Source organism: Laccaria bicolor, genomic scaffold (genome assembly GCF_000143565.1).
Source record: "Laccaria bicolor S238N-H82 LACBIscaffold_104 genomic scaffold, whole genome shotgun sequence".
In the NCBI taxonomy this organism is placed as follows: Eukaryota; Fungi; Basidiomycota; class Agaricomycetes; order Agaricales; family Hydnangiaceae; genus Laccaria; species Laccaria bicolor.
In genome coordinates this window covers 15,290-28,532 of record NW_001889975.1, presented here as the reverse complement: position 1 = coordinate 28,532, position 13,243 = coordinate 15,290, and the positions used below count along the sequence as shown (strand labels likewise).

Sequence of the window (13,243 nt, the reverse complement as noted above, 5' to 3'; positions counted from 1 at the left end):
TACATGGAAGTTTGGATGAGGCAATTGAGGTGGAAGACGCGGGATTCGAAATGGAATGGGGGATTGAGGCGGAAGGAAAACCAGAGGAAAAAGTTGGAGGATTACTTTGCTGAGGAAGGGCCGAGTGCCAGTCATAATATGGGAATCAAATTGAAACACCCCTGTCGAGATTTCAGTGAGGTTTCAACCGCCCCTGCTTCGACATCATGCAGGAGGTTGTCTGCACGCAGGGATGCTGGTGAGGTTGGCCATGTGAACTCGGATGGTGGGATTAGGATCTGAAGCTGGAGGGTCGAGGGAGTGGGAAGGAGGGTCGAAGCCTCGCGATTATGGCGGGGGTGTGCCGCATGGTGCTTCAACGAGTTCTGGTTTACACCGACGTAGTGGTTGTGTACGAACACTTTTGGGTGTTTCCAGAGTGGTGGCCGGTGAAGAGGCCTTTGATCATCACGCACTTCAGAGGGTGGCAGTTTTACATTGTGAGAAGGAAGTTCAAAATTCGAGAGACGTACCTTTGTCACAAAGTTTTCTGCAGTGTTTGTGGTGCAACTCAAGGCCACGTTAGACGAGGAGTGGATGATAAGGAGGAATCAGTCGTAATGTTTGCCGTATGTTTGTTGATTGAGTTGTCTACATTCACCTGTTCACTACCGCCATAGGTCCAAACGTTGCCTTCTTCGCCGTGAACGTGGAATTTCAGCAAGACGACGGTATTGCGCATGCTCGCCGATGAAGGCGTTGATCATGCATCATGAGTCAGCAATGTTTCACCTGGTACATCCCACTGAGAGGGAAATTTCGTTTTATTCATTCCATCCCAGTACGCTTTTCAACGATATTCTCTCAGTAGGTGGCCACTCATGTTAAACTTCAACAGCTTAGGTTCAATCGGAGAGGTCTGGGAGAGGTTGCGATGTTTGACGAAGCTCGGTTTTGGCTCGTTAGAAACCCAAGCGACGCCGTGATCATTGACTACGCAAATCTTGAGCTACACTCAAATTGACTACCTATTCCCGTGAGGCCTTCTTCGGGTTTCCTCCAACCAACTCATTAGATTGATTTTTATGACGAACATTCGCAAGTACTAACTGTACGTTTTGCAGAATCCCTCAGGGAAAGGTCGGCATGAGCTTCGTCATCTACAATCGACGCTTGCCTTTCGAGAAATGCCAACGCCAACACGACTGATCTTGTCGCGAAGCACATTCTCCGTACTGCGCCGTGGAAGTTCGTCGTGTCACGTTCCAGAAACACACCTAGTGGTTAGATTTCAATGCCTCGAAGGAACGGGAACGGGGCGACCTCACAATACGTTCTACCGGTTTGCTTTGAAAGTAAGCCTCGTTACTGGCTTTGTTGTGTATGTGCTAACCTATTATACTAGGTCTTGGCTCCTTCCTGGATTTTCACCCAACACGACCCAACACGTACGCTCTTTTTCCTTGGGTTGGTGGTGCGTATTGGGTTAAACTTCTGATCAACATGTTAAGGAAAGCTTCTGATCATTTTGGCCAGAACGAGTGCTGGCACCTGGAACATCAACTGGTAGCACTGCAACGACATTCGCGGGCATGAACTACGTCGACGCGCATCTTCATGACAACTTGGGATTATTGTCCTCCAGGTGAGCTGGGGCGACACGTCAAAATTCTATCTACTGACTATTCGTTATGCCTACATAGCGTTTGTTTCCATTCAAGTCACAATTTCACCTTCTTCTTTCAATCCAGAAGCATGTCCGCAACTGGGGGCTTCGATTTCATATCTAGGGGTGGCGCCGCACAAATTCCTAACATGCAATCACGAGTCATATCTCATCTTTCACAAAGTTAATGCATGCCGTAGGTTGTGGAGACCGGAGGAGGAGCACACATGGCTCCGCAGCTCGACACTACTTCCTTCAAATGTGACCCGCTCCTCTCCGTAAGTACGCTTTCTAATATTCCCATTTTCTCTCACCTCTAACGTAAGTTGTATCTAGATTATCAACTAGCCGCAACGTAGCCTGGCCAAAGTACGTTCGCAACCGAAAGACCTTGGCGTGCGCTGGCACAATTGTGGACTTTGTAGAACTTCCAACCATCATGCGATGCCCTTCCTAAGCACTGGTCTCCGACAGCATGGCGGAAGTCATAGGACACACCTTGTACTCACTTCGGATACCCAAATCACCCTTTGTTATTTTCCGCGGACGCTTCTCGAGGCGATCTCCACCTCAACACCCCTTCTGAGGACGGTCGTGAACAACTGATGACACTACTAACCTTCTGTCTCGCTTTTCATTCCAACGGACTCAATAGCAACACTGCTCAAGCGCTCGCAGGTGATACCGTCACATCCTCTGCAGAAACCGTAGCAAAACTTGTGACGAAATCAAACGTGAAATCGAGGAAGGCCAACTGCATCTGCAATGGCTCTTGGAGCAACGTAAAACCATCTCAGAGCAGCTGGATCTCCATCGTGACCAAGTGTCGCCCATACGCAAGGTTCCCCCAGAGATCATTCGTATCCTATTCCTCCTCTGGGCCTCTGACAGGCATTTTCTTCGATCCCCAACTCATGTCTCTCAAAATGTTCTGACCGGCGTTTGTGTTTCCTGGAAGAATATTGCACTCGGTATGCCCGAATTATGGTCCTCGATACTGGTCGAGATACGGGATGGGGTGTTTTACCCTGACAAACGGACCGTTGAAATGTGGATTGAGCGCTCTGGCTCCTCCGCGCTTTCTTTCTCTATTGAAGAGAGAGATTCATCTTTTCACAGCAGCCATGCAGGAGTTGATCAGATTCCGCCCACCATGCCACACGACAATACGAACTCTGAGCACCCCGCTGGATCACCAGTTGCGCCCATGCTCGATCTCTTCATTCCCCATCACTCTCGATGGCAGAGAGTCTGCCTGAGATACAATGATGCATCACCTGATTTACTTGGGATCGCTTGCTTGCCAATCCCCATGAACACCGTCACGTATCCTTTTCTTGAAGAGGTATGCTTGGACAAAGGTTATTGGTGGGCACAAGAAGATCTAGAACACATCAAATCCATGATGGTCTCCGCACCACGACTCCATTCCGTTACTTGGCTGAGCGAAAAATCATACAAAATGCTCGCCCTTCCATGGAAGCAGCTGACACACTTCAATTCGCAGGGCCCCATTGCCACTATGAACGAGGGTCTTCGTGTCCTCGCGATCTGTCCTCATCTCAAATCCCTGGAGCTGACGCTCTTTCTTCCCATGTTTCCCGTCGTCGACGACGACGATCCATTTGTCCACAACACTTTAGAACGCCTACATCTACGTACTGCAGGTAACCTGGCAGTTCTTATCGACAAAGTCACTCTACCAGCTTTAAAGGATCTATCGCTTTCCGAATTACATGGAGCCTCACCCAACCCCCCTATACAGCTTGGCCGGTGGCCACAATCCCAGTTCCTTGCATTCCTTCTACGTTCAGGTTGCACCATCAAGCAATTCATCATTCAGGAGTGGGATATCTCAGCAGAAGAGATAGCGGAGTGCCTCGGACATCCGCAGATATCGAAGTCATTGGATTCGTTGTCTATCACGGAATATCACCAGAAGCATCTATGCATGACGGATGAGGTTCTTAGGCTGTTGACGTATTCCCCATCAGTTATCTTGTCAGAAAACGTTCTGGGTGGTGGGGATGACCAGCTGGCCGACGACACCCCATCGGAGACTATCTGTCCAAATCTCACGACCATCAGGCTGTGGGGATGCATTTCTGCCCAGGATGGAAAGGTCGCAGATATGGTAGAGTCGAGATGGTTATCCAGGACCGAAGGTTGCCCCATCGTGCAACTCAGGACGGCGGCAAAATAGGGTTCTTCGCTGAGGCATGTCATACGGAGGATTGGACTCGGTTGGAGGCGCTGAACTTAGACAGGTCAGGGATCACACATGTTCGACTGTGATGGTGGGGTCAATTTTTGTTATCTATACATGCCAAGATGCAGTCGCCCTGATTGACACTGACCAACGCCTGAGCTTGGACAGCTTGTGGCGAATACAAGAGTTCCTGTTCATGGATCTTGTCGAGTGCGATGGTATATATGTGTCTGCGCTGTATACTTAGTAGACAAGCATTAAAAAGGCATTGAACAAAAGGAAGTCCTTTGAATTTGAACGGCAACTTCAACTCGTAATTACATGGTCACGGTCATAGTATGCATCTTAATCTCCGTCATGCACCATCATGAATGCTGTTCAGCACCTATGTATCCTGTGCTTCAACTTTCCATCTGCCTATCAACACCGAGTTGAAATCTCAGTCAGACTCAGTGGGTATTGTTGATCATTGGAGTTATGGCAAATGTTAGCGGGCCCTCGAGGTGAGCAAAACTTAATGCTTGACTAAACCATCCCCCAAGCTGTAACAGCGCGGCCAGCTCCCCATCTCTTTTATGTCAGTCTCAATCGACAACGATATCCGGGGGAGAGTTCAACAATGCTGCAGGAGACCATAATGGACTCGTCGTCAATATCTGTATGACCTTCCAAACGCTACAACGATACAGTGCTGATGGAAATCTTAATTTAACAGATCAGGGAAGGCAGATATACCCAGGCAACCAATTGGTTAGAAGGTCCTTGTCATGGAAATCATTGAACTAAATGATTTTCCCTACAAGCCATTGGCCGGCGGCAGCCAGTTGGACCATCCCCACCGAAGAGCGAGATCCATTCCTCCGCAGCAGTCGCGCTGGGATTGACTACATTCTTCCCACCATACTTACCGCCGAACCAGAATCCGAGGATCCCACCGATTCAGTCGTTTCGTCCATGTTCGAGGTCTTCATCCCCCATCACTCCCGATGGCAGAAAGTCCGTATACGATACAAAGACGCATGGTCCGAGAAAACCGGGTTCGCTTCACTGCCCAAGGACACCTCGTTTCCCTTGCTCGAACTATACTTGGAGAAAAGTTACTGGCTGGAACAGGACGACGTGGATCGCATCACATCCACGATGCTCTCCGCACCACGAATTCATTCCGTCAGTTGGCTGAGCCAGAAACCGTTCACGACGCTCACCTTTCCCTGGGCACAGCTCACGCACTTTTGGCTGAGCCACATCATTTCGATGACTGAGGGTCTCCGCATCATCACATTCTGCCCTCAGCTCACATCTCTAGAGCTAACGCTCATTCTTCCCGTCCAAGTAACTATGACAAGCGGCTCTGGCCCAATTGTTCACAACAATCTACAACGCCTCCATCTAAGCACGGCGGGTGACCTCGGAATTCTCTTTGACAAGCTTACGCTACCAGCTCTGAATGATCTTTCGCTCTCTGAAGTCCACTGGTCCTTTCCCAACATTACCCCCGTGTACATCAGCCACTGGCCGCAATCCCAGTTCCTTGCATTCCTCCTTCGTTCTGTGTGCACCGTCAAACACCTCATCATACAAGAGTGCGATATCTCCGCGGAGGAGATGCTGGAGTGCCTTGCACACCCGCAGATATCAACATCGTTAGATTCGCTGTCCTCATCAAAGGCATTTATGCGTGACGGAGGAGGTGTTGAGACGTATACCACCTTCGCAGAAAAGGTTCTGCATAGTGCCGGCGGAGGAGACCATTACTGAGATGCTCTGTCCGAATCTCAGCACCATAAAGCTATGGGGATGCATTTCTGCCCAGGATGGGAGAGTGGCGGATATGGTTGGGTCGAGGTGGTTATCGGCCGAGAATTGCCGGTCATTGGGCTTTTCGCTAATGCATGTCATACGGAGGATCAGGCTCGGTTGCAGGCGTTGAACCGGAAGATGTTTGGGATCACGTATCTTCGACTTTAATATGATGGTGCGTCTACTTTGATTTCTGTCATATGCATACGCGCACACGTTCGAAATTTAGGTTCCTCGTTGCGAGCTTTTGAAGTACATCCATCACCAGAAAAAAACTACTAGATAGAACCCCGTGCAATCTCTCTTGCAAATGAGCCAGTGCCAGGAGGAAAAGACCAATACATCCCAAGCCCATCAATGGCGTCTTGAGCGTCTCCCCTGTTCACCAATCCAGCATCCACCAGATCCAGTACAAAGATGGAGAGCCAGTATCGACATCCTTCACCCACCGGAGCGAACCTATACACGTCCCTTTTCTTTGTAATCAAGACATCTAGAACCGTCGCCACACTACAGCTCTCACCAATCACAGGAAGCGATTTGTGAAAGACGTTGTAGGCGTCATAATTGACCTGTTCCGTGTCAAGCATGACCATCGCAACATCGTTATCGTCTGGAGCGACGTCAATGTGGACCGAGGAAGTTGGTGATGTTTCGAGGTACATGGTCCAGTGGTTGGTGGGTTGTTGCCCGTCGCTACCAGAGTTGTCCTCGTTTGGGTGGGCGATGAAGTGGATGTGGGAGATGGGGAGGGGGAGGTTGGTTTTGGAGAATTGGCTGATTCCCCAGTGGTCGTTTACGGTGTTGAAGATGTGGTTTCGGACTTTTTCTCCGACCGAATTCGATGTTAGTGTGTGAAGACGCATGGTATGGTTGTTCTGTGAAAACTTTAGGTCGGCTCGAGTATACATAAAACTTTAGAAGAAACATACTTACCTAGACATACTCGAATCCCGGGGTGATTCTTCGCTGTCTTTGTAAAAGATGAATAGAATAAACTCTCGTAAAGGGAGGACGAGGATGGTTTCTGTTGTGTCGTGGATGGGGAGCAGTGAGTCTGAGCAGTCATGATATGCCAGTTCCGCCATGATGTATGGTGCATGAGTCGTCGCGGCACCGAACGAAAAGGTTGCCTCTGAGATCTGGCTTCGAAAAAAATGCCATTGAGTTGGTTGTTTGGTAAAAGGCATCGGCGTGGACCCAGATACCAGATCGAATTCACTCAGTTTCCTCTCTTCCAACTCCGAGTTCTATCAGCTACGATAAATCCTCTGTCCCATCCACCAAAACCAAACACTTCTTTCCGCTCCTCGAACTTCAAGACTCTCACTTGCAAAACTCCTTGAACACTCTCAACCAAAATTTCCTCTGACGTCCCAGCGTATGTGACCCTCGAAAACTACGACGGGAATGTAGTGTCAGATCGGACCTTCCAGTGGCCAACAGCCTGCAGCTTCCAAGCAGCTTCACCCGGTTTCAGACTTCTGGCAGTACGAAGACGCTACGGTCTCATGGACTCCCTTCTACCCATGGCTACGCCCAAACGGACGGTTCGTGGGCGATATTTACATAAACTGGACGAAATAATGCCCGGCCGTCATGGACCGAAAAAGACTGGAACTAGTGAAGTCTGGTCGGATAGATGATCTTGAAAGAAGGTGGCTATTATTACTTATTGGCGCTATTGTAGATCATGGACTCACCTTTTCTTCGAGATGGAGGTTCAGATTTGTAGGCCTGACACAGGAAATGTACCGACGGCGGGCGTTGACGGTTTCGAACACCCCGGAAGGGGAGTTCTCGATCCTATTCATCGTCAATGAGACTCAACGAAGACTTCATAGAGACCCACGAATGAATACCGCGAACGTACGCGAGATCGTGACAGAAAATGTCTAATAACAGGGTCTTGAATCATACACCTGGACCCTATCACGCGTAGCCCACAATACTCATCTTTCCGATGTAAGCAGTTTGAAATACCCTCCTTCCCCTACCGATCCCCTACTCAACCGCTCTGAAACCAAAAGTGGCTTCATAAAAGATTCTACGAGCACATCAACGACCCCGGCGGCGCACCCTCCCTTCAAGCTCAAGTTGAACAGCTCGCCGGACCTACCGACGAATCAAAAATCGACTCAAATCAAAACGTCTTCCTCCTCCGCGCAGACCTCCACGAAAGCTGGGACGACTACAAGTTTGGTGTCAACCCCGACGTACGTCTTCTCGAGGTCTTCACTTCACAGGGAACTTGGGAATGCTAAGACGCCTACCGAATCACCGCATTCGTCCATGGCTTGGGCGATATCCACGGTTCATTCCTAGACCTCAATCATATCTCGAATCCGCACATATGACCACTTGATCTTCTATGCAAGAATCACTTTTTCCAATGCATTTTGAAGAACATGAAGGGTGCAGGGGAGCCAACATGGGACTACGAAGATGCCTTGGGTGATGGCGGGTTCGGCTTGTCGAGGCAAGATTTCTGGGGAGATGCTCAAGGCAGAAAGGCTCGAGGTAGAGCTTTCGCAACCGACTCTTTGGACACCAAAGTAAGGTACTACAGACGGTTTTGGGCAGTTAATTTATCATCATAGTATTATGTATGCCTACCAGATAGTAGATTACCCAGCATCGTTGCGAATCAGACTTTTCTTGCAGCCATGATATAATTTTAGTCGTAACTTCGGGGACATTCATAAACGGGATCCCTCCTCCGGCTGGTAAAAGAAACGATATCATTACAGCACTTCCATGAGATTCCACGTTTTTTTATACAGCTTACCTTATTTGGCTTGGGGATGCAAGAATTGCACGTCGAGCGTCGAGTTAGGTGAAAACGTAGAGCAGACCATGCCTGTCACATGTCACATGAGCTTGTGCAGGTCACACGTCACAGGAGCCACAGCTTCAAGATCAATGTGGCTCTCTTCACGACGGGGGTTCGGTCGGTTTTCGTGGGCCAAAGAAACCTTGCAAGGTGATGGTCGTGTAGCAGGGCTCCGAAAAGCCCCCCCGCATCATTTTGCCTCATAACAGCGACCACATACGGTGAAACGGTTTTGTGTTGAGATAAAGCCGCAAAAACTTCCACTTGTCCACATGTTGTTTGTTACCACAGCCAAAACGAAGGATCGTAAAGCCCGTTGCAGATGTTGTACATCAAGCGATGGGGTATGTTCACCCAGATAAACATATTTCTTTTGAAATTTGTGTGCCATGGCGGCGGCCCGGTACTTGAAGCCTTCCCCCGCTAGACCATTTCCTATACAGCGGTTTCAGTGCGAAACGACTCGAGCATAAGTATGAAGCCCACCATGACTTAACGATTAGTCACTGCCGAATAGTGTGAGATAACTCAAAGAAGTACCTTGGATGATGAGCGCTAACTGTCAAGGGGCTCCAGTCCGACCGCTACGAGCTTCAGACCATCACAAAGCCCACTCTTGCCTACTTGAACAAATTAACGTTGCCCAGGGCTTGTGAAGGGCAAACGGCAAGTCCAAGTTGTGCGATATCATCCGTGACTTTTAGCTTGATAATGTCGTACATAGCAGTCGTAAGACTTTCGATGAGAGCTGAATTATCAAGCCATGCTGGTAGTTGGCATCGCCCATGAGCGCTGAGTGAAGTGTGCTGGTAAGTCCACAACGAGTGTTCGAGGACGACTGAGCAAGTACCTCGCCTTCCCAACCAGCTGGCCCAGCTCTCCCCCGCTCATGAAAGTTGATTTTTTGGCCGCCACGTAACGCGAATGATCAAGTGAGAACACAGTTCGCCCTTCGACGTTTGAATTGCCTCATAACTTGACAAGGAGAGCAGGAAGACGACTGAGAGGAACATCAAGTATTTTTAATCAATTTTCGTGGTCCATCCTCGAGGTTGTGGGTAAAATATAATCTAAAAACGATTCACATGAAAGCTGAAGGAACGCTGATAGGAAACGACATACATGGACACGGAAAAAGTTCTTTCCACGGAAATCAGAGCCAAACCAGAGCTGGGCCTTTCAAATATTGTCAGGAGATTGCTGGAGATTTGTTCAACGACGAAGAACGAGACACCCGTGGTTGTGATTGTTGGTGGCAAGAGACAAGTGACTTTGATCATCATTATGCGTGTTGAACTCGACCACAACAATTACTCGCCGAACTCACTGCCAGCTCAATCACGACACTATCAAAGGTGATTTGTTGTTTAAATAATGCAACCATTCATGCTGACCCTGGCTTGTTCAAGTACGTATGGCACTTAACATGTCGGTGAAGTTGCGGTGAAGTCCTGGCAGGTGGACGACCAATAGACGATGCCGCTTCGCTAGTTCTCCCCCAAGTGATGGCTTTCGCTGGCGATGTCAACGTGTGAGATTCAGAAATCGAAGTTCACTCTGGAGATTTAACAAAACTTTATGTAGACTCACTCAGTGGTGCCGACGTTGAGCGCCTCACTCCCCATCAAGTTCAATCTGATCCGGCTGGCAATTTGAATGAGGCTAGGCCATGGCACTTAACATGTTCCCAGACCTGCCATTTGAAACGCTACCACACGTTCTGAGCGCTAATCTCTCCGCTTTCACTGATAACCACCATGTCTTCCTCCGGGAGTGGAAGCTCCCCCAGCATCGAGATTTTCGGCAAGTCCTCCCAAAGTTTTGCCACTGCTGAAGCCGAACATCTAATTTCCACATGCTAGAAATCCGCGTTACATCGCGAAGCGTTCTTAAATCGGTCGAGCTTTCAATCGGATCGTTCAAGCGGGAATCATACTGTCGCCTGGAGAGAACGACCCACACATATGAGTTGTCATCCCCCTGGTGAGGCGATCATGCGTAGCATTGGACGACAAATTCAATCCAAGCAGTCAACTTTCATCTTTAGAGCCACTTTGTCTTCGAGTCCGATTCCGTGATTTGTTTCGTGTTATGTCGAAGAACAAGATACATTTTGATGAATTGCTAAGCAACGTGGACCCCCATTCCTCTGGAAAACAAGGCGAGTGCCTCCCTTTTGCAATCCTCCTGTCTTGTTGATGCAGAACTTTCTACTCTAAAGAATGGTCGAAATCATTCGACAAGTTCGATGTAGTCCTTGGAGTCAAGTTTAGCCAATACGCAGGCCAGGGGGTGTGTGCACTTCTTTCTCGAATTCAAAAGCATCCGCCTAATGTGGGTGCGATCCATCTTAGAATCTTTCAACCGAGGCGGAATCTTCGACGAGTGGCGACCTGCAACCCACAACGGATACGTTATTCAAGTTGGTCGAACGGTCAGTCTGCTCAATCCCAAACTGTTGTGGCTTACCGTGCCGCCAGGTTCCGAGTCTTGGTCATCGGCAACGTAGTTCTCTCACATCTCTTCCCTCATCCACTAGCTTATAGTTTTGTTGTTGCAGAGTGGTGTAGGGAAATCTTCCCTTATCAATGAATGCTTCGGTGTCACGGAAGCTGTGAGGTCACTTCCCCTTCTTCTCAAACTCCGCTCCTAAAGCTTGTCTTTCCCCAGAACGTGGCTCATTCAGAAGCTGGCGTGTCAAATATCAATACTGCGATTATAGCCAGCGAAAACGGAAGATTTGTTCTGCACGACAGTCAGGGCTTCGAACATGGGGAGGGTGAAAACTTCAGGAAAGTCGTCGACTTTCTCAAAGCTCGGAAGGACATGCCCAATGTGAGGGATCAGGTACATGCTGTCTGGTATGTTTACCGCTTCTCGATCACTTTGTATAGGGGTGATCAAGGTGTTGCGCAGGCTTTGTTTCCAAGTATCCTTGTCTGAAGGCGATCGTTTGTTCGAGGCTGGGGTTGAGGAGTTGTTCCATATGAAGTCCAAAGGTGAACTTGGCCCTGGTAGGTTTTTTTGGCGTTTTTGGTCGACAATCACTCACCGCTTGATCTAGTTCCTGTGATCACCGTCTTTACGAAGTATGATCGGCTGGTAACGCAGGTCAAATTTGGTAACAACAGTGAGTTCATTCGCCGCACGAAAAACCTGGATCCGGACGCGGGCAATGCACTTCTGGTCAAAGAGACAAACGGCAGGTTCGAAACACTTTGTGTCTGCCCCTTCAGGGCGGTGGTCGGCCCAGACGTCCCCTACATTTCTGTCTCAAGTAAGTTCTTGACCGATTTTTCTCTCTAGATTTGTGTTCACATTCGCAATTGCAGCGAAGAAAGAATACATAAAGACATTGAAGGACCTTACTGCACTCACCGCAAAATACGTAAAAGAATGCCTCGCGGTTGACGTTGCGGAAGAAGTCGCAGTGCTCTCTGCTGTTGCCCAACGCGTGAATCCAGCTCTGAAGATCGATGCGGTGATTGCGTGAGCATACAGACGTTTGTCTTCTGAACGTCCTGCTGACATCTTCTGGTCAAAGAGTTGGCAAGAAGCGTATGAAATTTCCGCTGTGTCACTAAACTGGGACTTAACTTCTATTTAGGATATTGGAGGGGCCTTGCTTCCAGCGTGAACTTCCCGGGGAAAACTATAGACGCATGCCTTCGAGTTTTACACACTGATATTGTGCGAGTTTGGAATATTCAGGATGAATTTGGGGTAAAGACGTCATTATCATGCCCCCTCATGCTTGCATACTGAGAATCTTCCCTCAGTATCTTGAGAGCAAGGAGTTCAAGGCATTAATGACCACACTTGCGGGAGAGCAATATGACGAGCTGACGAATCCCAATACGACAATGTGAGTTTGCTTTTTTAATTATTATCACCTTGTTTCTCACACAAGTAGTCAGTCTTAAGGCTTCCCCCCTACTTGGTGCTTTAACTGCGCTCGTTGGGGGTTTATCCGGACCCGCTGCTCCGATCGTGATTCCTATTGCTGCAGCTGTAGTCCTCACAAAGTGGGGATACGATGTATATAAGCATTCGTGCGTTCTCAGGTTCCTACGTATGCGGTGAAATGCTAATCGACAAACTTCCAGGGAGCTTATCGTACAACGTCTAATGGCATACATCGTTGATTTCACCATCATCATGCAAATCATCTTTGGCCTCGTGGTTAACGCCCATCTGCGCCTTACCCGTCGCCTGATCAAGCTCGCCTTTGCCACATACAACAGTTCACGAGACAGAATTCAAGTCCACAATGAGATTCGGGATCATGTGAAGTTGGCAGGTCGTACGGACCGGGATGCAGCACTTGCGGAGATGCTTCGACTGATCAAGAACTACCAGATGAACCCCGAGGACATGGACAAGCTACAATTCACGATGGAGGAGGGGTTTGACAATGTTGAAGATGAGCCTTGGGATGTCCCCAAAGCCTGAAAATTTATCATGCTCGTGCTTATTGTAGCTTTCGGAATATGAAATACCACACTCTCGAATAGTAGAATCCCTCTTGTTCCACAAGCTATATTGGATTGGAGGGGCTCCAAGTAATCTCGCATGCCGTTGCCATTTGGAAGTTGAGGATCTGAGCAATGGCCATCGTCGAGAAGTGCTGCTGCAGCACCACCACTGTCTATTAGCTCTCCTGACCCCGCCGCTGCTACCCCAAAGCAGTGTGTCATAGACTTGAGAACTATAATTTCAACGAAGTTAAAGTTGCTTCCGATTCCCAAGACATTAT

General features: G+C 48.7%; 6 protein-coding genes across 6 annotated transcripts; 5 read left to right on the top strand and 1 right to left on the bottom strand.

Annotated features, from left to right (window-relative positions):
• Window positions 1-3: 3 nt before the first annotated feature.
• LACBIDRAFT_296145 (uncharacterized protein) lies at window positions 4-282 on the top strand (the record flags this gene model as incomplete). Its single annotated transcript, XM_001890508.1, has 1 exon — window positions 4-282. The coding sequence occupies one exon, from the start codon at window positions 4-6 to the stop codon at window positions 280-282; it is 279 nt and encodes a 92-aa protein (XP_001890543.1).
• Window positions 283-630: 348 nt separating this feature from the next.
• Window positions 631-1,022, top strand: LACBIDRAFT_296144 (uncharacterized protein). The gene is made up of 2 exons (XM_001890507.1): window positions 631-774; window positions 878-1,022. Exons 1-2 carry the CDS (start codon window positions 730-732, stop codon window positions 1,001-1,003), a joined length of 171 nt encoding a protein of 56 aa, XP_001890542.1. The 5' UTR covers window positions 631-729; the 3' UTR covers window positions 1,004-1,022.
• Window positions 1,023-1,273: 251 nt separating this feature from the next.
• On the top strand, window positions 1,274-3,848 carry LACBIDRAFT_335634 (uncharacterized protein; the record flags this gene model as incomplete). Its single annotated transcript, XM_001890506.1, has 6 exons — window positions 1,274-1,334; window positions 1,385-1,453; window positions 1,516-1,624; window positions 1,846-1,923; window positions 1,982-2,014; window positions 2,348-3,848. 6 exons carry the CDS (start codon window positions 1,274-1,276, stop codon window positions 3,846-3,848), a joined length of 1,851 nt encoding a protein of 616 aa, XP_001890541.1.
• A 792-nt stretch (window positions 3,849-4,640) lies between these two features.
• Window positions 4,641-5,612, top strand: LACBIDRAFT_335633 (uncharacterized protein; the record flags this gene model as incomplete). Its single annotated transcript, XM_001890505.1, has 1 exon — window positions 4,641-5,612. One exon carries the CDS (start codon window positions 4,641-4,643, stop codon window positions 5,610-5,612), a length of 972 nt encoding a protein of 323 aa, XP_001890540.1.
• Window positions 5,613-5,932: 320 nt separating this feature from the next.
• On the bottom strand, window positions 5,933-8,292 carry LACBIDRAFT_335632 (uncharacterized protein; the record flags this gene model as incomplete). The annotated part of the gene is made up of 8 exons (XM_001890500.1): window positions 5,933-6,569; window positions 6,591-6,904; window positions 6,985-7,053; window positions 7,358-7,460; window positions 7,734-7,769; window positions 7,928-7,950; window positions 8,039-8,217; window positions 8,271-8,292. 8 exons carry the CDS (start codon window positions 8,290-8,292, stop codon window positions 5,933-5,935), a joined length of 1,383 nt encoding a protein of 460 aa, XP_001890535.1.
• Window positions 8,293-8,411: 119 nt separating this feature from the next.
• LACBIDRAFT_296139 (uncharacterized protein) lies at window positions 8,412-8,693 on the top strand (the record flags this gene model as incomplete). Its single annotated transcript, XM_001890504.1, has 1 exon — window positions 8,412-8,693. One exon carries the CDS (start codon window positions 8,412-8,414, stop codon window positions 8,691-8,693), a length of 282 nt encoding a protein of 93 aa, XP_001890539.1.
• Between the last annotated feature and the right edge of the window lie 4,550 nt (window positions 8,694-13,243).